The 24,573-nt window shown below is 41.1% G+C and overlaps 2 protein-coding genes and 1 long non-coding RNA gene across 3 annotated transcripts in view; 2 read left to right on the forward strand and 1 right to left on the reverse strand.

Annotated features, from left to right (window-relative positions):
- Nucleotides 1-1,669, forward strand: part of LOC116223439 (E3 ubiquitin-protein ligase TRIM35-like) — a 7,424-nt gene extending 5,755 nt beyond the window's left edge. Inside the window, exon 6 of the mRNA XM_042703219.1 lies at nt 607-1,669. Within this exon, the coding sequence (XP_042559153.1) occupies nt 607-1,157 (551 nt within the window). The 3' untranslated portion in view covers nt 1,158-1,669. The remainder of the gene's footprint in view (nt 1-606) is intronic.
- Nucleotides 1,670-9,489: 7,820 nt separating this feature from the next.
- Nucleotides 9,490-16,208, forward strand: LOC116223441 (E3 ubiquitin-protein ligase TRIM39-like). Its single transcript, XM_042703220.1, has 6 exons — nt 9,490-9,573; nt 9,694-10,172; nt 10,352-10,447; nt 10,536-10,706; nt 11,129-11,240; nt 15,415-16,208. Exons 2-6 carry the CDS (start codon nt 9,771-9,773, stop codon nt 15,915-15,917), a joined length of 1,284 nt encoding a protein of 427 aa, XP_042559154.1. The 5' UTR covers nt 9,490-9,573; nt 9,694-9,770; the 3' UTR covers nt 15,918-16,208.
- On the reverse strand, nt 13,167-14,498 carry LOC116223620. Its single transcript, XR_004165174.2, has 3 exons — nt 14,123-14,498; nt 13,636-13,675; nt 13,167-13,229 (listed from the first exon to the last, which is right to left on the reverse strand). It is a non-coding gene; the product is annotated as an uncharacterized LOC116223620 (long non-coding RNA).
- Nucleotides 16,209-24,573: the final 8,365 nt, after the last annotated feature.

The raw sequence follows: 24,573 nt of genomic DNA on the forward strand, positions 1-24,573 counted from the left end.
GGACCTCTTGCCCTACTCAATTGTTGAGGTTTCCGTAAGCTCCTAACTGTCACTGCACCATACTACAGGGTACCCTCACGCATGCATTTCTCACGTACAGTTGGACCAAACCTGTACTGTGATGTTAAAGCAAAGGTGAGGAAATCCCTGTTAAGCATGGAGGGCGATGTGGTTCACTGTACCACAGACATTTGGATAAGCTGGGGGGGTTCAGACAGTTCATAAAACTTAGTTCAGTTGAAAAAAGTTGAAAAAAAAGAGAGAGAGATGAAAAGTACAGTATGAGGATGTGAAAATATATTTCATAATTAATCAAATAAATAGTAATGAATCAGTTTGATGCTTTGAAAGTACACCAATTGCATATACAGTATACATACAATATTAGGCAAAAAAATACAACACGTGCCTGATTTAACATGACTTCTGGCATAAGCCACGCCCACTGCTGGCCTTCTATCTGAATCCAGATACAAAGACAGATCATTTTGATGGTTTAACAGATACAAATACAGATACAGATAATGACCTCTAGTTTGTTTATGTGTATGTATTTCTTTTTGTGTGCTCTTTCCACCTAAACCATTTGTGTTTCGCACTCTGCAGCTCCTGTGACTCTGGATCCCAACACTGCAGCATACACTCTCATCATGTCTGAGGATCTGACCAGTGTGAGACAGGGTGATAAGAGCCAGCAGCTTCCTGATAACCCAGAGAGATTTGAAAAGTATGCCAGTGTCCTGGGCTCTGAGGGCTTTAACTCAGGGACTAACTGCTGGGATGTGGAGGTTGGAGAGAACACATGGTGGCAGGTGGGTGTGATGACAGAGTCTCTCCAGAGGAAGGGAAACTATTACTCCATGAGTGGACTGTGGTATGTGGGGTATAAAGATGGTAAATATGGAGCATGTTCTACACCACAGCCCTCCACTCTCCTCACAGTGAAGCAGAAACTCCATAGGATCAGAGTGCAGCTGGACTGGGACAGAGGAGAGCTGTCATTCTCTGACCCTGATAATAACACACACCTACACACTTTCACACACACTTTTACTGAGAGAGTGTTTCCATACTTTGGTATTGGCTGTAAACTCTCTCCTCTGAGGATGTTACCAGTGAGAGCTTCAGTGAAAGTAGAGAAGCACAGCAAGAGATGATGTCACTTCCTTTTGCCAGGTTAATAATAACTTTTTTATGGTGTTAAAATGTCTTCATGCATTAACCATTCTGACTAATTGGTTTTATTGTTAGTTGCCTTAAGAAAATCCCACAGGTGTCACGTGATCTGAACTCTGTAAATATTACAAATTGAAGGGCAAACATCTTTGACAGAAATGTAAATTAAATTCCTAAACAAGTTACTTTCATTTTCTAAAGGTACGCTGATGTTGGCTAAATTTGTCCATCCTTCAGTATAATCTGTTAAATCCCACTGAGGTCCTGAAACAGTGGAGCAGCTCAGCTTCAGCTTCATTAGTCTGATCAGACTCTGACACTGATGTTAACACTGAAACTAAAGCTGCTTTAATGGGCTTTAATCCATTTTGTGATTTTAGTTAATGAGAGTTTTGACTGATACGAGAGATAAGGAGTTATAAGCAAAATGTTTCAGAAATGTTTCTTGTGGTTGATGCAGCAATCTGTCTCTATTCCAGTAAAGAGCTGTAACAAAGCACATGAAGGATTCAGCAGTGTAGGTCTGAACAACAAGCATCTCAAATTGGAGCCATATATACTGTTTAACCCTCATGTAGTGTTCTCAACATGAACAGAATTGACACGCCTGACAGAAGTGTTAATAATGCTTTTAGCAAACATTTCATTCTGGTTCATTTTGATTTAAACCTTTCTAAAGATGCAAATAATTGTCATTATGACAGTTTTGTAAACCATTATGTATAATTTCAGATTTCTAAGCCTCCTTTTAATGATGTTGTTCTACTTGTTTGTGTTCAAAATAAAGTAAATTCACAATAAAATATGAATTAAACATTAAACAGACAACTAGTGCAAATCCAAATCTCATGCTTATTAGTATTTTGTGTATTTAACAAAGCACTTAACTCAGATTCCCTGTTGTCCCTCCCTCATTCCCCTCACTGATATCAGCAGAGAGTCAAGAGACGGCACACAGCACATTCACCACAGCACACAGTAATAATACTATGGAAGAGTATATGATGTAGTGGTAATGTACACATGCCATTCCATTAAACAGATTCAGCTCCACTGCATCATATAACAGAGGAGGAAGGGCACAGAGTGTGTTTGCGTGTTCTTTTTCTAATCCACTGATCTGGGGTCAGTCTCTGTGTCTCTGGCAGGTACAGTTCACACCCACATTCTCCTACCTGAACTTCAGAGACAGTGGAACTGGTCTGGCAACTAATGCTGACCAATCAGAATCCTTCCATCATAGGCCTACTCCCTGACTGGTGATAATAATAATTTTGCACCACAGATAAATATGGCGACTCAGTCAGGCAATGGTAGAAAAATCAGGGTCAAGGTTTTATTTATGATTATGCACATCAGGGGAGAGAGAGCATGGCTTCACCAGCTTCTCCGACTAGAGCAGATAAAGTCTCAGTTGAAGTACCCTAGGTCTGACAGCAGGGGGCGGTAATCACCAGGCCCACCTTACATAGGTCTAACTGAGTCAGGAGAATCACCAGGCCACCATCATCAGAATAACATGTGTTTGTGTGTGTGTGTGTGTTGTGTAATACTCTGAATAACATGTGTAAGTGTGTGTGCTGGTACATTGGATGCAGTAGGTTTATACCCGTCTCCTTCTACTCCACCTGTTTAACACATGTGGATACACACACACACACACACACCTGCACACCCAAAGATGGAGATGACCAGAGCCTTGAGCTGATCCCCATTAGTGCTCCTGATGGAGCAACAGGCCAGTCCACAGGCAGCGCCCCCTAGTGGTTGGAGACAGAGGGGGCATTTCCTTAGGGGCACAAACCTACACTAGGCTGAGGACTGATAGAAAGACCAACATGGAACACTAACATCAGTTTTAGGATGGGAAGGGCTGTGATGAATGTCATGTGCATACACTGCCATCTGCTGGTGGAATGCTGCAACACGTGCATATCTTGTGTGGAACAAACCACTTAAAGGTACAATAGGGGGCTCTTGTGTGAAACAAACCACTTAAAGGTACAATAGGGGGCTCAAAGTGTGGAACAAACCACTTAAAGGTACAATATGGGGCTCAAAGTGTGGAACAAACCACTTAAAGGTACAATAGGGGGCTCAAAGTGTGGAACAAACCACTTAAAGGTACAATAGGGGGCTCTTGTGTGGAACAAACCACTTAAAGGTACAATAGGGGGCTCTTGTGTGCCGACCCTAGTGGAACTCTGGATCCCACCGCTGCCACCAAATGTGAAAGGGTAACCGTGTCAAGGGTCTTTAAGGGTCAAAGGGTAACCGTGTCAAGGGTCTTTAAGGGTCAAAGGGTAACCGTGTCAAGGGTCTTCAAGGGTCAAAGGGTAACCGTGTCACGGGTCTTTTAGGGTCAAAGGGTAACCGTGTCAAGGGTCTTTTAGGGTCGGCACAAGAGGCAGCAGGGAGACAAAACTCTGTGGTTGGAAATGTATTTGTCCTCCACCAGGTGCATAATCCAAGAATGTGAAAAATATAAAAACAAAAAGACTGAGAATATAAATGGAAACAAAAAATATTTACAAAAGACTGTATATGTACAGTCAATAGTACAGTGTGGTACACAATGTCCCTAAACTGAGACAGCACAAAGGTATCATCCTCACTCTTCAGAGGAAAATAGAGCAGAGCATAGATATAGCTCACCAACCAAACTCTCATCAAAGAAGCTCTCAGCACAGACGCTTCCCAAACACTACCACGCTAGCCCTTTTATCAGGTAGCTGAAGAAATTCACTTTCAACAAAGTTAAAATGGTACCAACAATAATTTGAACAAAGTCAGGCATTCAAAATAATGACAATAATAGTTACAGGTCACATTCACGTTTCAAAACCTAACTACTTAATGAATTGATTTGCGAGGGCAAAACCATGTTCCTCGCGAACCTGCCCAAATCATAAAGTCCTCCCGGGACAGGAACACAGTTCCTAAGAAAACAAGGAAGATGTAATGGTGGCAAGGTAATTATTCAACACAGCCATTGACCAAACATGGCATGTACATATATTGTGTCATTCTCATACACATGCTATAAGCAAATGCAACTTAACAGTAATTTGTCAAACAACATTTGGGCAATAAAACGGAGATTTTGATCAACGGTAAATGAATGAACGTGAAATGAAACAAAGTGAAATGTTTGGCGTGGTGTTAGCGATAAGTGTGCACCCCTATGCTTCCACACACGCCAGCCAAGGTAACCCAGTTCAGAAAGTGATGTGGGGATATACAATAAGGACTGTAGAAGTGTCCGTTTTGTTAAAAGTATAACAAAAGTTCGTTGCGTCCGCCATTAGGATGCGCCTAAACGCGGCCTCACACACGCATACACACACACAGACCTGGGGTACGTTCGTCGTAGGATTGAAGCTAAGTTAATCAATTGGCCTTTTAGCCCGTTAAGATTAGCGAGCTGATTGAGAACAGCAAATATCGGTTCGTTAACGGCTGACCCGCATCCTAATCATGTGGTTAATTTCAAGCAGGCTAAAGTTATCATGGCATTTGCGCGTGCACGTCCTACTTCAAAAGGCAGGAAAGGTCGATCACCAAAACCATGATTTTCCAACGGTATAATGGTTCTAAACTCAAAGAAAAGGGCTCTTTTTTTCTCCGCTGGCGAGTAGGAGATGAACATGAACGCTTATGAAGAATACAAGACCATAATCATGGCAAAATTCAACACCACCACCGCTGTGAGAGCAAGGTGTGTTGGCATGTTTATATGGTGATATCTATGTATGAATACCTGACACCAAGTGTCAGCTGGTACAGAGGTTTCATCTACCGGTTTGCATCTGCATGGTTGCTAGTTCAAATCCTCCCACCTCCTTCCTTAATGTAGTTTTACATTTCCTTGGAAGTCGCTTTGAATAAAAGCGTCTGTTAAATGACTAAATGTATTAATAACAAATGCAATAAATTGAAGCAGTGAAAATAAATTGTCTGTATTTCTCTCTATTCTTATCATGAGTCCACCGTAATCATTTTCTACAATAATGATATGCTATGGTGTACTATGAGTAATACATATAATTATGAGTGCTTTGTTCTCCGCATCACCGACACTACAAAAATGTACCACTCGCAAAAAAGCGCAAAACAGTCAATGTGGTGTTTGCAATAAATGACTCGAGAAGGTCTTGTAAATTAATGATTCCTTGTCGGCTGAATCGTTAGCGCTCATACAAGAATAATGGATCTTGGCGATCGCAAAGAACTCTCTCCCTCCGCTAATCTAACTCTAATATCAGTCCTTGGTCAAAGCAGCGTTCAGTGAGCAACTATAGGCAAATGAGCTCGAGCAACTTCCGGTTACGATTTTTCAAAATAAAAGTCCCCTGTTAGCCCCGTGTTTTCTTAAACTATCAGAGATATTAATTTCATAGTAACATCAAAATGGGTTAAAACGATTCACTGATGTTACAAAAGTATGGTTTTCTTGTTTTAATATAATGAACAATGACTAAACAGACAATATTGTATTAAGAAAAAGTAAAACACACCCCATTATGCTGATAAAAGGATTATGCCTTCATTAAAGTTGGTTGAACTTGTTCAGAACTGTAAAGAAAGGGTAAAATATGTTTAGCAGTCATTATTCTGGTCATTCACTGTGAAAAAACACTTGACACACAGATCACACAGGTGAAAAAGGATTATCTCCAATGCCAGGGTATTGCCATGTGACACGTATCACTCTTTGCTGAAAAAACTAAAGATTGTGTCTCAATGAAAGGGGGGTGGAATATGTTCAGGACACTCCAAACATTAAATAAAATGTGTGAAGTAGTTCAGATTTGCGTCCCTGAATGCTCCACAATACTTTAAACATAGGTGATCAGACAGGCGAAAATGCATTATTTTCAATGGCAGGGCCATGTGACATGTATCGCTCTTTTGCTGAAAAAACTAAAGATTGTGTCTCAATGAAAGGGGGTGGAATATGTTCAGGACACTCCAAACATTAAATAAAATGTGTGAAGTAGTTCAGATTTGCGTCCCTGAAGGCTCCACAATACTTTAAACATAGGTGATCAGACAGGCGAAAATGCATTATTTTCAATGGCAGGGCCATGTGACATGTATCGCTCTTTGCTGAAAAAACTAAAGATTGTGTCTCAATGAAAGGGGGGTGGAATATGTTCAGGACACTCCAAACATTAAATAAAATGTGTGAAGTAGTTGAGATTTACGTCCCTGAATGCTCCACAATACTTTAAACATAGGTGATCAGACAGGCGAAAATGCATTGTCTTCAATGGTAGGGCCATGTGACATGTATCACTCTTTGCTGAAAAAACTAAAGATTGTGTCTCAATGAAAGGGGGGTGGAATATGTTCAGGACACTCCAAACATTAGATAAAATGTGTGAAGTAGTTGAGATTTACGTCCCTGAAGGCTCCACAATACTTTAAACATAGGTGATCAGACAGGCGAAAATGCATTATCTTCAATGGCAGGGCCATGTGACATGTATCACTCTTTGCTGAAAAAACTAAAGATTGTGTCTCAATGAAAGGGGGGTGGAATATGTTCAGGACACTCCAAACATTAAATAAAATGTGTGAAGTAGTTCAGATTTGCGTCCCTGAATGCTCCACAATACTTTAAACATAGGCCTACACACAGGCGAAAATGCATTAACTTCAATGGCAGGGCCATGTGATACGTATGACACTTTGCTGATTAAACTAAAGATTGTGTCTCAATGAAAGGGGGGTGGAATATGTTCAGGACACTCCAAACATTAAATAAAATGTGTGAAGTAGTTGAGATTTACGTCCCTGAATGCTCCACAATACTTTAAGCATAGGTGATCAGACAGGCGAAAATGCATTATGTTCAATGGCAGGGCCATGTGACACGTACGTTTAAAGTATTGTGGAGCACTCAGGGACGTAAATCTCAACTACTTCACACATTTTATTTAATGTTTGGAGTGTCCTGAACATATTCCACCCCCCTTTCATTGAGACACAATCTTTAGTTTTTTCAGCAAAGAGTGATACATGTCACATGGCCCTACCATTGAAGACAATGCATTATCGCCTGTCTGATCACCTATGTTTAAAGTATTGTGGAGCATTCAGGGACGTAAATCTCAACTACTTCACACATTTTATTTAATGTTTGGAGTGTCCTGAACATATTCCACCCCCCTTTCATTGAGACACAATCTTTAGTTTTTTCAGCAAAGAGTGATACATGTCACATGGCCCTACCATTGAAGACAATGCATTATCGCCTGTCTGATCACCTATGTTTAAAGTATTGTGGAGCCTTCAGGGACGTAAATCTCAACTACTTCACACATTTTATTTAATGTTTGGAGTGTCCTGAACATATTCCACCCCCCTTTCATTGAGACACAATCTTTAGTTTTTTCAGCAGAGCGATACATGTCACATGGCCCTGCCATTGAAAATAATGCATTTTCGCCTGTCTGATCACCTATGTTTAAAGTATTGTGGAGCCTTCAGGGACGCAAATCTGAACTACTTCACACATTTTATTTAATGTTTGGAGTGTCCTGAACATATTCCACCCCCCTTTCATTGAGACACAATCTTTAGTTTTTTCAGCAAAGAGCGATACATGTCACATGGCCCTGCCATTGAAAATAATGCATTTTCGCCTGTCTGATCACCTATGTTTAAAGTATTGTGGAGCCTTCAGGGACGCAAATCTGAACTACTTCACACATTTTATTTAATGTTTGGAGTGTCCTGAACATATTCCACCCCCCTTTCATTGAGACACAATCTTTAGTTTCATCAGCAAAGAGTGATACATGTCACATGGCCCTACCATTGAAGATAATGCATTTTCGCCTGTCTGATCACCTATGTTTAAAGTATTGTGGAGCATTCAGGGACGTAAATCTCAACTACTTCACACATTTTATTTAATGTTTGGAATGTCCTAAACATATTCCACCCCCCTTTCATTGAGACACAATCTTTAGTTTCATCAGCAAAGTTTGATACGTGTCACATGGCAATACCCTGGCATTGGAGATAATCCCTTTTCACCTGTGTGATCTGTGTGTCAAGTGTTTTTTCACAGTGAATGGCCAGATTAATTACTGCTAAACATTTTTTACCCTTTCTTTACAGTGTTCTGAACATGTTCAACCAACTTTATTGAAGACATAATCCTTTTATCAGCAGATTGTTGTGTGTTTTACTGTTTCTTACTACAATATTTGCAATGATGCCTGTTTAGTCAGTGTTCCCTATATTTAAACAAGAAAATCATACTTTTGTAACATCAGTGAATCGTTTTTAACCCATTTTGATGTTACTATGAAAGTAATATTAATTGTCAATTTTCAGCTACATCTTAGTCATTATCAAAGTATCCTGTACGCTTAAAATTAACTCAATATATCTCACCTTGTTTTAAAGCAAGTTAATATAATGCACAGTTACCAAAATACCATTATAAAGTCTGATCTAGCGAGTAGACAGATTAGGACTTTATAATGACAAATAGGCTACTATAACTTTCAAACACGCTTTTAACTATTTTCCCGATCATTAGGACAAATGGAACAATAAAACTCGTTGCATATAAAAGGTTTTTATATTACCCAGTCGATTAACAGGGTTGTTTGTTGTAAAAACCTTTCATTTGATACAACAAACTCATTTTACTTCCTCGTTTCGTTTTACTTCCTGGGGTTATTGTGGGTTATCGTTGCTAGCAGAACGGAACTCTTGGTCAATGGGATCCCTCCTTTTTCCGGGGGTGTGGCAAGCTTATCCAGCTACACTTAAGTTAGCCTGCCCTGGAGCAGGTTAGTGCTAATCGATATGTAACTATGGTGATTTATCAAAAGTTGCTTCCACGAACCAAAAAGAGGGGCGTTTTTTATCTTAGCCTGAAAATTAGCTCGCTAAACCGTTTAGCGAGCTACGACGAATACCGTTCCTGCCACAAGTAATGTATTTGAATGTATTTCACTTCAAACTAAATGTGTAAAGACAGTCACAGATATACAACTACATGAGAAAAGATCGAGCAATCACGTTGCACCTCCACTTGACACATATGTTCATTTGTGCTGTGCTCATTTGTTCATGGCGAACACTTTGAAGTACAGACTGAGGGCCTTTCAGAAACTCATCCCTCCTGTGAGTAAACTGTACGGCATAACAAGTCATGAAGTAATTTATACCTGTCAAACATCACAACAGGATCGATGATAAGATACTCTATTTCTCTTTCTCTCTCTCTCTCTAATGGTGTAGCAGAGCTGGCCAATCGGAATCCTCTTCAACCAAAGTCCCTCCCTCTGACTCGCCTCAACGTTGTTAAACAAGGAAGTGGGGAACTGAGACGGACGGACTCCAGTGACTTTTTCAGCGAACTTTGAACAGGTACGAGTTTTCTGGTGTACTTTTGCACTCAACAAACAAACCAGCCATTCTGGTTTCAAATACATGAATATGAAGCTGACAGCCTTGTGACTTTAGAATGTTGTGTTTTCCTGTTTACAGACTGACATGATTTTCAAACTGTGAACTTGAAAGTGAAAGCAAACTGTGTTAGCAGCCAGTGCAAAAGAGAGTCCACTATGGCATCAAAACCTTTCTCCGAAGAGGATTTTTCTTGCCCTGTGTGCTGTGACATCTTCAAGGACCCTGTCGTCCTTTCATGCAGTCACAGCTTCTGTAAAGACTGTCTGCAGCAGTTCTGGAAAACCAAAATATCCAGGGAATGTCCAGTCTGTAGGAGGAGATCATCAAAAGAACATCCTCCAATAAGTCTAACATTAAAGAACCTGTGTGAGACCTTCTTACAGGAGAGAAGTCAGAGAGCTTCAGCAGGGTCTGAGGTGCTCTGCAGTCTGCACAGTGAGAAACTCAAGCTCTTCTGTCTGGATGATAAACAGCCTGTGTGTCTGGTGTGTCGAGACTCAAAAACACACAAAACCCACAACTTCAGTCCCATCAATGAGGCTGCACTAGATATTAAGGTAGGAATGCTCAGATTAGTTTAATAATGCTTACACATAATGTTCTCTATATAGGATGAATTAGGAGTTAAATATGCAGATGCAGAGAAGTACTCAATGTCAACACCAGTAGAGTGAAAATCTTTACACCTGTGTTTACGGCAGTAGTTGTTACCCAGTAAAGTGTGTGTGTATTTCAGGAGGAACTCAAGATCAAACTGGAGCCCCTAAGAAATAAATTCAAGACCTTTGAAGAAGTTAAACTCATCTTTGACCAAACAGCAGCGCACATTAAGGTGAGATATGGACCAGAATAGACACAGGAGTTTTCATTTCATCAACAATAAAACTATCTTTTTTATTACTGTATGTGTGATCATCCAGACTCAGACCCAGCACACAGAGAAACAGATCAAGGAGGAGTTTAAGAAGCTGCACCAGTTCATACGAGATGAAGAGGTAGCCAGGATAGCTGCACTGAGGGAGGAAGAGGAGCAGAAGAGTCAGATGATGAAGAAGAAGATAGAGAAGATGAGCAGAGAGATGTCATCTCTTTCAAACACAATCAGAGCCATAGAAGAGGAGATGGGAGCTGATGACATCACATTCCTGCAGGTAAGAACCAGTCTCGTTTTTCTTTTTTCCTAAACAGTCATTAACAGGAGTAAATCATTTCTGACTCCACAACGAAAACAGGTTTATACACTATATGTATGGAAATGATAATAATATAGGGTTCCATGAATGGGTCAGTGGCTAAACAGTTATGCATTATGTAAACGACACACTCTGGATTACAGGAATTTATTGTCAAGTGTTAATGCAACGCTTCACATCTTTTGTACTTTGGTGTTTTTTACAGAACTACAAGAGCACAGTGGAAAGGTGAGTGATCTGCCTCCTGTCTCTCTCTTCTCTGTGGTTCTGAACCCAAACCCACAGCAGCACTGACTCCTGAATGTTATTCCAGAGCCCAGTGCCTACCGCAGGATCCAGAGAGGGTTTCAGGAGCTCTGATCAATGTGGCAGAACACCTGGGCAACCTGAAGTTCACAGTCTGGAAGAGAATGAAGAAGATTGTTGAGCACAGTGAGTACGGATGTCACACACACTAGGAAGGAAGACACACACACACACACACACACTCACTGGAAGCCACACAGACACACTAGGAAGCCACACACTCACACACACACACACTAGGAAGCCACAAACACACACTAGGAAGAAAGACAGACACACACACACACACACAAGGAAGCCACACACACACACTAGGAGGACACATACACATACTAGGAAGCCAGACACATACTGGGAAGGCACACACACACACACACACACACACACACACAAGGAAGCCACACACATTAGGAAGACACACACACACATACTAGGAAGGCAGAAACACACAAGGAAGCCACAGACACACACAAGGAAGCTACAGATACACATATTAGGAAGCCAGACACACACACACACACAAATACACACACTAGGAAGCCACACACACACACACACTAGGAAGACACACACACTTTGGCCTGTTACTCTCCTCGTTCTCTCTTGTCCACCCTACACAGAGGCTTCCTTAAGGTCATGGTCTTACTGAACCGACAGATATGCAGTCTAAGACACACACACACACACACACACTGCAAAAAATGCCACTCTAGATTTAAGACAAATTATTACATATTTAAGCATAATTTTGCTTAAAACAAGCAAATTTGGCTGCCAGTGCGTTAAGCAAATTTGACTTGTTAAGATTTCTTAAAATAAGACAGCCTTCACAATTACTCCAAAAGCACAGAATGTCCTGAAATAAGACTAATTCCACTCATTTCAAACCATGTAGTTACTTAAAATAAGCCTGATGTCACTCAAATATAGTGAACTTCTGAGGCATTAGTACTTGAAATAAGACAATTCAAGCACAGACTGTCCTGAAATAAGACTAATTCCACTCATTTCAAACCATGTAGTTACCTCAAAATAAGCCTGATGTCAAACCATTCAAGCAAATGTCCTGAAATAAGACTAATTCCACTCAATTTCCAAACGCATGTAGTTTACCGATCAGAAATAAGGCCTTGGATGTCACTCAAAATCTGAGTGAACTGAGGCATAGTACTTTGAAAGTAAGAGGACCATGTCAGGCTTTTACATAAGACCACAATAATAAAAGTGAAATTTTAGACTGACAACACTGATTTCAAGTCATCTAGTAACTTCCAAAGAAGTCTGTCATCACTCAAACTGGAGTACTTCTTAAGCATTAAGTTACTTAAAATCAGACCACAAGCTTCTTAAAAATCAGGAAACGTGACACAACACATTTTATCACTGTTTTATTAGCCTGTTAATGAAGAAACAATTAACAGCCCATTTGAGGAGTAGGTGAACAATAATAAGCATCAGAATGCTTAAATGTACTTAATTACATATTACACATAATGATTTAAGTAAACTGTCAGACATAAGGTACATTGACATCTACATAAACGATGACAATTCAGCAACACATCAAACAGTCAGAATTCATCAAACAGTCAACAAATCATTGACAAATGTAGCTGGAAATACATTGGACGTTGTGTTACTGTGTGCTGTCCTGACCTCCAGACATATAGAGAAAGAGTTGGGTGGGGGGGGAGTGACATACAGAAGAGTGACATACAGTAGGAGGTTGACAAACCTCGTGAATAAAATCTTTGAGTACCTCTGTTTGTATTATGGACAATAGCCTAGCAATACACTTGGAATATGTTAACTGGAACACATAGTAGCATCCCATCAGTATCATGAGGGATTCCAGAAGCATGTCCCTTGGCGAGGTCATCAGTTCCGCAAGAAGACATTGGGGTCCTCAGATGGCTGAAAGCAACAAATTGGGGTAGGGGGGCAGAATGAAGTTAAACCACACACATGAAATTCACAAATGAAAGCATTATGTACTGACACTAAAACCCACCTCAAGAACATGGTACAGTGCCTCACTTGCCGACTTTCCTTGAGGGGCGGGTGGGGAAGGGAACATTTTTGGGAGCGCCTCCAACAAGGCAATGGCCTGTGCAGCTGCAAACAAAGTGGTATAAGTTAATGTGCAATATTTATGATGACCCTGAAACTATGGATACATAAGAGCACTGAGTAAGCTGCAGGTCAATGTAATGGGTCACTTGTACAAATGACAAATGTATTGGTGTTAGAACCCTCCAGTGACAACCACCAGTTTGCTGAGATTCAAGGAAAAGTGTAGTAGCATATCGGCTATGCCGCGATAATGACCACCTCACTGTACATTATCCCTTACACAGCTTTAAGTTTTTATTACTATTTTTGTTATTACATTTCTTACTGCCACTCCATGCCAGCCAGCTAACTAACTATTCACTTCTAGGGAAACCATGCATAGCCAGTCTAGCCACAATCTTTGGCTTTATCTAACCATCTTCTATCATATGTACTATCATAGACTTACCTTCCAGAAGTGACTGTGTTGTCTTGTCCAATTGCTCCATCTGTAATTTAAAGAAAAGGGTTGTTACTCTTTCAGAAAGAAAAAAATCTTCAACTTCAAGTCGAAGCTTCACTCAGGGTGGGGGATCCTTAACCTATAGAGTAGCTAGTTAGCTAAGAGCTAACTGCAGCTACTAGCTATTATATCACCAACATTCACACTAAATGAATCCTCTGAACTTGCTTACTTTTTACAAACAAGACTACTAGGGACACTTTCTGACATTGTATTACCTGGCACTAGTTTAAAACATATGAGAGACGTTAGCTCAGTCGACATGGCTTCAATTGAATTATTGTGCTAGGTTAGCTGACGTCAAGTGTGCTAGCTTTGTTTGCTAACAAGTTAATAACTTCAACCAGAAGTCTTGGTCTTTTACAAACATTTTTGTTTTCAATATTGCTGACGAATTACCAAAGTAGGCAGAGGTTAAATTATGTTAACTTACCTTTAGCTTTTGAAGTCGAAAGGCACAGCTCTTGTACTTGCTTCAGTTCACATCACTGGCATGCAGCTCAAGCGACATTTGAGATGTGTTGGGTGCGTTCGAGTGAATTCGATCCTGCCACCGAGTTTGAGGAAAACTTGTGGTTTATGACAACATTTCTGACTGAGCATCTTGTGATCAGTGGTAATCCACAAGTATCGCAAGTATATTTGACTGTGTTTTTTAAGTGATTTAGGTCACTTTTACTACGTGGTGCAATTAAGTGGTTGTTAAAACTCATATCTAGTTAAAAATAACTTGAATTATGACCTTTAATGCAATAAGAAAATAACAAGTGAATTTATGCTTGAAATGAGACGTTTTCAACTTGACACTATTGCTTAAAATAAGACTACCACACTTGAAATGGATTCTTTTAAGATAAAGTGCTCATATCTAGAGTTAAATAACTCAAATTAAGTTCAAATGTGCTTATCAAGGCAGCGCAAGTAATATTTGCTTGAAATAGGTAAAAATAACCTTATCAAGACAACACTAGGTAAGTCCAATTTTGCTAAAAACAAGACCAACTAGATTTTTTCATCTTAATATAAGAATAATAACCCTAGGTTAGAAAAGCAGTTTTTGCAGTGCACACACACACACACACACACACACACACAGATTATGCAGTCTGAGACACACACACACACACACACACACACACACCACACCACACCACGCCACACCCACAAACACACACACACACACACACACTCCACACCACACCCACACAGATTATGCAGTCTGAGACACACACACACACACACACCACACCACACCACACACACACACACACACATTCACACACACCACACCACACCACACATACACACACACCACACCACACCACAGACACCACACCACATCACACCACACCACACCACACCACACCACACACACACACACCATACACAGATTATGCAGATAGATCACATCACTACCCTACATCAAACTACCACATTGATTAACATAATTATATGTGTCTGTTTTTAGATGTAATTTTTGAATCCATAATAAACATAAAATCCTTTAATTTATCATCTTCATTATCTGGTCTCTCAGGGTGTGTGGAGCTTATGTGTGTGTTTCCCACTCTCCTTTTCTCTCTCTCTCCCACTCTCTCCTTTTCTCTCTCTCTCTCTCTATTTCTGTCTGTCTGTCTGTCTTCCCCCCCCTCTCCTTTTCTGTCCCTCTCTCTCCTTTTTTCTCTCTCTCTCTCTATTTCTGTCTGTCTGTCTGTCTCTCTGCAGCTCCTGTGACTCTGGATCCCAACACTGCATACCCAGATCTCATCCTGTCTGAGGATCTGACCAGTGTGCGATACAGTTATAATAACCCAGAGAGGTTTAATCAGTATACTGGTGTCCTGGGCTCTGAGGGCTTTAACTCAGGGACTCGCTGCTGGGATGTGGAGGTTGGGGACAATGTACACTGGACTGTGGGTGTGATGACAGAGTCTGCCCTGAGGAGAGGAAACATTTCCCCTCATAGCGGACGGTGGCATGTCCGGTATAATGGTGAATATAGAGCACGTTCTACACCGCAGCCCCCCTTTCTCCTCACAGTGAAGCAGAAACTCCAGAGGATCAGAGTGCAGCTGGACTGGGACAGAGGAGAGCTGTCATTCTCTGACCCTGATAATAACACACATCTACACACTTTCACACACACTTTCACTGAAAGAGTGCTTCCATACTTCAATACTACATGTGATCTCTTTCCTCTGAGGATCTTACCAGTGAAGCCGAAGTGACAGCAGAGTAGCTCTGATGGAGTTCATAGTGTCTCTGACTGGGCTTTCATAAGAACAGCAGATACACAGCAGAGACACACACACACACACACACATACAAGACCAGCAGATGCACACACACAGAGTTCATAGCATCTCTGCTTCTGCTCTCACAAGGCCAGCAGATACACACACACACACACACACACACACATCTGCCCTACTAGAGCTGATAGTGTCTGCTTCTCTCATAAGACCAGCACACACACACACACACACAAGACCAGCAGATACACAAACACACACACACATACAAGACCAGCAGATACACACACACACACATACAAGACCAGCAGATACATACACACACACTCACACACACACACACATCTGCCCTACTAGAGCTGATAGTGTCTCTGCTTCTCTCATAAGATCAGCACGCGCACACACACACACAAGACCAGCAGATACACACACACACACACACAAGACCAGCAGATACACACACACACAAGACCAGCAGATACACACACACACACACACACTCTCTGCAGATACACACACACACACACACACATACACACACACACACACAAGACCAGCAGATACACACACACACTCTCTGCAGATACACACACACACGTTAGTAATCACATAAAAGTTTAGTGTTTAATTATATTGGATTTACAGTGCTTGGTACAGGTGGACTGTTCAAAAGCTCACCGAAACTCATTTAGAAGAAAAATGTGGATAGACAGAAAAACTATAAAAAGTACATAAACATATGAAAAGAGATTTATTCTTTTTAAATGTATTTTACTAATTTGTTTCCTTGGGTGGATAATGTACATTTACAATCAATAAATAATTTGTGCAGGAACTATATTTCTAATCAATAGAACTAACTAATAGAAATAGCCACATCTGAATAATATTAAGTTTGAAAGATTACATCACACTCCTGTGTAGGTCATTGTTGTGTTAAATATAATGATTTGTAAAGATCAAAACATATGTGCACAAGAGTTCAACTCTCAGGGAGCAACCCTCTCTGACTGACAGAAGTGTCAGAGGGTGGGGCCAGCCCAGAACCAGCCAGAGTCTTGGGACACAGGCGGGACGTCTTGTTACTTGGTCATAATTGGATTGTGGCAGTGTTCATGGTTAGATCTGAATATACTATTGAACTATAACTCTTAACCTACTATGTGACTATAAACCTGATATAAAATATATGAATATAAAAACTGAATTTGACTGAATTGATGTTGTTGCATGGACATATGTAATCATGTCAGTCTAGCTCACATGGGGGATTGTGTATCAAGATCATCATGTGAGTTCATGGTTGGACTTGTGTACAGTATAGTATGCAAGTATGAGAACTTCCATGTATTATACTAGACTGTCACATGACCAAAACATTCTAGGAGCTTTACCTCAGTGTCATCAGAGGGGAATCCTCATTGGTGTTTACAAAAAGTATTGATTTTCATAACTGTATGAAGAAATTGTCCGTTTTCTTTTAGTTTCCGGTAGTAAGGAAAACTCATCTGGAACAAACTAAACAGTGAGCAAACAAGAGACAAGAACAGCAAAGGGGTTTTTGGAAAGATTCAAGACCACCTGAATTAGTAGGCCAAAGACACATAATATTACTATCATTATTCATATCATTATCATTTCTTTCTCACTTCATCAATTCCTAGTTTACTTTATTAGAGTGCACCCAATGCTCTTTGTTGTGTACATGCTACGTGTGTGTGTGTGTGTGTGTGTGTGTGTGTGTGTGTGTGTGTGTGTGTGTGTGTGTGTGTGTGTGTGTGTGTGTGTGTGTGTGTGTGTGTGTGTGTGTGTGTGTGTGTGTGTGTGTGTGTGTGTGTGTTTGATCCACATGATCTTACATTAATGACATTCTGGTGTCATTGTTATTATTATTTCATCACACTCCTATGAGGACCGAGTAGAATTATCTTACCAAATGTGACACGTTCACCAGAGTCCAAAAAATTAAATTAGCCAAATTAAATGCATTTCCCTCAATTTATTTAACATATTAACAAATATCTGAAAATACGTTTTAAATCCGCTCTGAAAAGCACAAAGACATCGTTACCCCAGTTAATTAAAATAACATTTAATTTACACCCATTTAACATATGTAGATGTTATTTACAAATATCTTTTAACTCTTTTCCCGAGGATGAAATGTTCTTCTACTATTATCAAACATATCTTATAAAACATTTTGAAGAGGGAGCTGTTCATCAACCCCAGAGGGAGCTGTTCATCAACCCCAGAGGGGACTGTTCATCAACCGCAGCGGGGGCTGGAGCTGTTCATCAACCCCAGAGGGAGCTGTTCATCAACCGCAGAGGGGACTGTTCATCAACCGCAGCGGGGGCTGGAGCTGTTCATCAACCCCAGAGGGAGCTGTTCATCAACCGCAGAGGGAGCTGTTCATCAACCGCAGAGGGGGCTGGAGCTGTTCATCAACCCCATCAACCCCAGAGGGAGCTCTACGCATTCATAACAGGCAGTACAGCTTCCCTCTAATGATGAACCAGAGGCCATCAGAGAAGGGGTCCCCCGACCTGGCAGGTACTCCTGCCTTACGCCATGTGGCTTGGAGCTTTGCCTTCCGTCAACATACTCTTGGAGCTTTGCCTCCGTCAACATACTCTTGTTCACTCAATTCAACTGCAGGCCATCTGTTACAACAAACACGGCTTCTTAAATATCTGCCTGGCTCTGTCCGTGCTGTCTGGGACCCCAGGTTGAGCACAGAATATGTCCAGAAGAAGCAGACTCCCTGGTGGTGGTGGTGGTGGTGGGGTTATTCTACATCATTGGTGGTGGAGGTTATTCTACATCATTGGTGATGGAGGTTATTCTACATCATTGGTGATGGAGGTTATTCTACATCATTGGTGATGGAGGTTATTCTACATCATTGGTGATGGAGGTTATTCTGCATCATTGGTGATGGAGGTTATTCTTGCCTTACGTCCTCCATCTCTTTAATGACATCATGTAGAGAGCCTGGTCAGAATGCTGTGCAGGTCAGGAACAGGCACCTGGCAGAGGTGAGGTGTGTAATGGGAGTGGGCCTTTGGGATGGTGATGATGATGATGACGAGGAGGAGGATGATGATGATGATGATGGCCCAGAGGAGACTGATCTTCCTGAGGGCCCTTGGGTGAAAGGAGATCAAATATATGTAAGTTTGACAAGGCAGATTTGCTCATGAAATAAATATGTGCAGAAAGTCTGTGGTGCTTCATGATTGAGGTACACAGGTCAACAAGCAAAGCCAACAGTAGTTGTGTCCTGCTGTGTCTTCGCTGCACAACAAGCACTTTTCTAATAGTGATGAGGAACCATCAGACCTGTAGAACATTTGTCTATGTTTATCTTGTTTACCAAATGATCAGTTTGAATAGCTTGAACTAGGCCCTGCGTATGCGTATAGTCAGAATGAATTAGAATGACGAGCGAGTTGCCTGTAATGCCTTTACAAGTTCCCGAGTAAACTAACTATACGGAATTCTGAATCAAGTGTCACTCGTCTTTCAACAAGACCCAACAAACAAGCTATAATGTATGCTGCATATCACAATGCTTAACAGTTGCTTGGCGATACTAGGATCACTCCTCTCACGTAACTCTTCCTCGGGTCTGCATTTTGTAGAAGTAGTCCAAATAACTTAACAATGGATCTAGCTGGTGTTGCCCTCTTTAAGAGATAACTAGATGCCGCTTACCGCCGGGAAACACGTCTATTACTTGGCATGAAAGTGTACAGCTCCTCTTACTAGCAAATGCTAGCTAACTAGCTTGTGACATACAAGTGAATGGCTGAACTTAGCTTGTTAGCTTACTAGCTATCGCTACAACAGCCTACAACTATAACACACATGTATCACAGATATTTCTACAAGATCCCAATTAACTTATTATACAACTATAATGCTACAGATACTCGACTGCAAGAGTTGCAACTGCTGCTACGTTTGTTTGAAACATTTGGAAAGTTGGCAATCGCCCGTTGCATCTGGCATGCAGTTTTCCATGAAGTGAGGTCTGGCTGAATACTGGAAATGTTCACCCGAGTAGTAGGCTAAATCATCTGGTTACTGTTGTGTACTGCTAAATTTAAACATTTAAATGTACTGCATACGAGTGGAAGTACTTTTCCATCAAGACCTGTATACGAGCAGAATATGGTACGGAGTTTCGAACATTCTGAGTGACAAGTTATAAGAGTCACTGGAAAAGAGGTTAATTTGTCAAATGTTGTGGGAACGACCAATCGGATTCCTCCTAAACCAAAGTCCCGCCCTCTAACTGTGCCCTGAATGGTAATGTTATACGGCACGATGAGCTCTCGAAGGTCAGAAGTTATTTAAGAGTCAGATCTAAACTCTTAAATTAAACAGAAGTGTTGGGGGTGAACAGTGTAGTGAATCGAATGGTAAATGCAGGGGTAATTTGGCTCTGTACTACATTTGTCCAGCTTGTGAAAGGTGAAGCAAAAATTGTTAAGTAGAAGGAAGATTTTAACTGAAGTTCAAATGGATTCCAAATTAAAAGAGGATTTCACTTGTTCTGTGTGCTGTGAGGTCTTCGAGGACCCGGTTATCCTGTCATGTAGTCACTGCTTCTGTAAAGTCTGTCTGCAGAAGTTATGGAAAACCAAAATATCCAGGGAATGTCCAGTCTGCAGGAAGAGATCATCAAAGGAACTTCCTCCCCCAAATCTGGTTTTAAAGACCCTGTGTGAGACCTTCTTACAGCAGAGAAGTCAGAGAGCTTCAGCAGGGTCTGAGGTGCTCTGCAATCTGCACAGTGAGAAACTCAATCTCTTCTGTCTGGAGGATAAGCAGCCTGTGTGTGTGGTGTGTCGGGACTCAAAAACACATCAAACCTACAACTTCAGTCCCATTGATGAGGCTGCACTAGATATTAAGGTAGGAATGCTCAGATTAGTTTAATAATGCTTACACATATTGTGCTCTATGAAGAATGAATTATGAATTAAATATGCAGATGCATGCCTCCATAATTACTCAATGTCAACACCAGTAGAGTGCAAATCTTTACACCTGTGTTTACTGCAGTAGTTGTTACCCAGTAAAGTGTGTGTGTATTTCAGGAGGAACTCAAGATCAAACTGGAGCCTCTAAGAATTAAATTCAAGACCTTTGAAGAAGTTAAACTCATCTGTGACCAAACAGCAGCGCATATTAAGGTGAGATATGGACCAGATTAGACACAGGAGTTTTCATTTCAGCAACAAAAAAAAAAAAATTTGTATTACTGTATGTGTGTTCGTCCAGACTCAGGCCCTAAACACAGAGAAACAGATCAAGGAGGAGTTTGAGAAGCTTCACCAGTTTCTACAAGATGAAGAGGCAGCCAGGATAGCTGCACTGAGGGAGGAAGAGGAGCAGAAGAGTCAGATGATGAAGGAGAAGATTGAGAAGATGAGCAGAGAGATCTCATCTCTTTCAGACACAATCAGAGCCATAGAAGAGGAGATGGAAGCTGATGACATCACAGTCCTGCAGGTAAGAACCAGTCTCGTTTTTCTTTTTTCCTAAACCAGTGTCATTAACAGGAGTAAATCATTTCTGATTCAACAAAGATTCCATGAATGGGTCAGTGGCTAAAAAGCTATGCATTATGTAAACAACACACTCTGGATTACAGGTTCTATAGTAGTTTATAATAATCTGACAAACCAATTCACTTAACCATAAAGATGGCAAGTAATACTGATTTAGAAGTTCCTGTTTTTCATATTACTTGATATATTAATTAATGATAGTGTTGAGATCCTGGAAGCATTACTGGCATTGATAGTTTGCTTAAGTTTCCTTTAAAGTAACACTATGCAACCATTTTTGGCATCTCCTCAAATTCATTTTGATAGCATATGGTCATGTGAAGGACAGATAAACGCCTGTGTCTTTAACACTAGCCATCCAGGATATGCACTATGTAGTTCTGTGTTTTCCGGGCTGGAATACCCTGCAAAAATGGAAAAATTAGCTTTCACAGCATGACATTGCCATCTTAACTGCCAAAAGACACCAGTTAGTGTGCTGGCAAGCTTTTATCAGTATCAACTGGGCTGTTGGTGGTGTTTGCAAGGTTTTTGCATGCCTTTAGGTTGTTACCTTGCTAGTTTTGGAACAGAACTCCTTATTGCTGCTTTAAGTGGATAATGTAGGATAATTTAATGTGTTAATGCAATGCTTTACATCTTTTGTTCTTTGGTGTTTTCCAGAACTACAAGAGCACAGTGAAAAGGTGAGTGAGTGTTCTTCTCTGTGGTTCCGAATCCAAACCCACAGCAGCACTGACTCCTGAATGTTATTCCAGAGCCCAGTGCACACCGCAGGATCCAGAGAGGGTTTCAGGACCTCTGATCAATGTGGCAAAACACCTGGACAACCTGAAGTTCAGAATCTGGGAGAAGATGCAGGAGACTGTCCAATGCAGTGAGTACTGACTGAAACACACACACACACACACACACACACACACACACACAAACACACACAGAGAGAGAGAGAGAGAGAGAGAGAGAGAGAGAGAGAGAGGGCAAGTTTATTAATAGAGCACATTTCATCCACAGAGGCAATCCAATGTGCTTTCCATAAATAAGAGCAGAAAGAACCTCCAACAGAAATCTGAGCTGCCAAGCGGAAGGGGGCAGTGGAGGACAGCTGGAGGTCTACGGGTGAAAAAGAAAATAAGTCAGAATTGTCTGGGATATTTCAGTTGAGTTTAAAAATTGATAAGGATACAGTAAAGCTAAAACACAGGACATTGTTAAAGTGAGCAGAATGCAATTGAAAGTTTTATTAAGGATGCTCCAGTGAACTGTATCGCTCTCACGTGTCGATAAACGGAGGATTCAGAACGACGGAGGGAAATGTCATCTTCCATTGCTATTGATGTGTCAGGGTGTGTGGTAATGTAGCCTGTTTTCATGCTTTGACAACAAGATACCGGTACGCCTAACACTTTTTTAACATTTTCTTTAGTCGTGCATGACCAACGTTTTTTTGGGGGTGCAGCGTGTGTTTATTCCCTCACTGACGGACTAAAGGAAATGTAAGGAACTGTGTTGCTCCTGCCTGAAATCGGTTAGCTAACTTGTCTCACCCTACTGTTTTGAAAAGACTTCATATGGGACGGTGTTCAAGACATTTCTTTTTGTATTTGTTTTCCGTTCTGACAGGGTTGCTTAGAGTTTTCTTTTTCTCGAGGTCAATTTTCTGATATAGCTTCTCTGCTTCTGCCCTCCTAAGACCAGCCCTCTACACATACACACATCATTTTGAGGGACTGACCGGTCATCCCACATTATTGGGATGTAGCGACTGGACTTGGTGAAGATGTGGGGACAAACACAGCACAGGAAATGGTAGCTTTCTGATACAAAATATATACATTTATTTACAAGGCCTCTAACACCCCAAACATAAAACAATAACTCAACATACCGGCCGTACTCACAGGTACTCCAGTCCTCTGCACCCTGGGAAGCTGCTTGTCCTACTTAGGCCCAATCTCAGGCACCTGTTCGGCCCAAGCCAGGCCTCAACCTAGGCACAGACACTAACCTGAAATTAAGCACATAAACTGGCCATAGACAAAAAATACCTATATACACTAAGCACAACACAAGGCACACAAACACAGTACAAAGACAAGACACAAGACAAGGCACTCAGAACAAGGCATACAAAACAAGACGTACTGCCTTTCACCTCACGCAGGTAGGCAGGGAAAGCAGTACACCTGTTTCTCCCTAAGTTCTTTCACCGTCTCTCCTCTCCTCTCCTGAACAAGAGGCACCCTTTAAATAGGGTAGCCCACTGGGCTTAATTAGTCCAATGAGCTCGTCTTGGAGCCTACCACTGTCGTGGGGAGCACAGAAGCAACCATTGTGGTGGGGGGGTCACAGTCTTTTAAAGGGGCAACAGCCCTTTTCTTGCCACGGTGAGAAGGGAGGAAATTCACCTTCTCACAATTATGCACAGACACACACGCATGAAAACAAACACACACACACACACACACACACACACACACACACACACACACACACACACACACACACACACACATACAAACACAACTCCCAATATGTTTCTCAAACATCCCTTTGTGACCATGTCTGCCCAGGCCCCCCCAGCAGTGGATAATACACAGACACAACCACCAATAACGGCTGTGTTCAATTCAAAAACACCAAACACACACAACCACCTGACTGCCAAGCAGATTACAGAAACTTTGGGTGAAATGATTTGCCAGGACCTCTTGCCCTACTCAATTGTTGAAAACACGGGTTTCCGTAAGCTCCTAACTGTCACTGCACCATGCTAAAGGGTACCCTCACGCATGCATTTCTCACGTATAGTTGGACCAAACCTGTACTGTGATGTTAAAGCAAAGGTGAGAAAATCCCTGTTAAGCATGGAGGGCGATGTGGTTCACTGTACCACAGACATTTGGACAAGCTGGGGGGTTCAGACCGTTCATAAAATGCAGTTCAGTTAAAAATAAAAGATGTAAAGAGAGAGATGAAAAGTACAGTATGAGGATGTAAAAATATATTGCATAATTAATAACAAAATAAATAAATCAGTTTGATGC

This window comes from Clupea harengus, chromosome 2, assembly GCF_900700415.2.
Source record: "Clupea harengus chromosome 2, Ch_v2.0.2, whole genome shotgun sequence".
Classification (NCBI taxonomy): Eukaryota; Metazoa; Chordata; class Actinopteri; order Clupeiformes; family Clupeidae; genus Clupea; species Clupea harengus.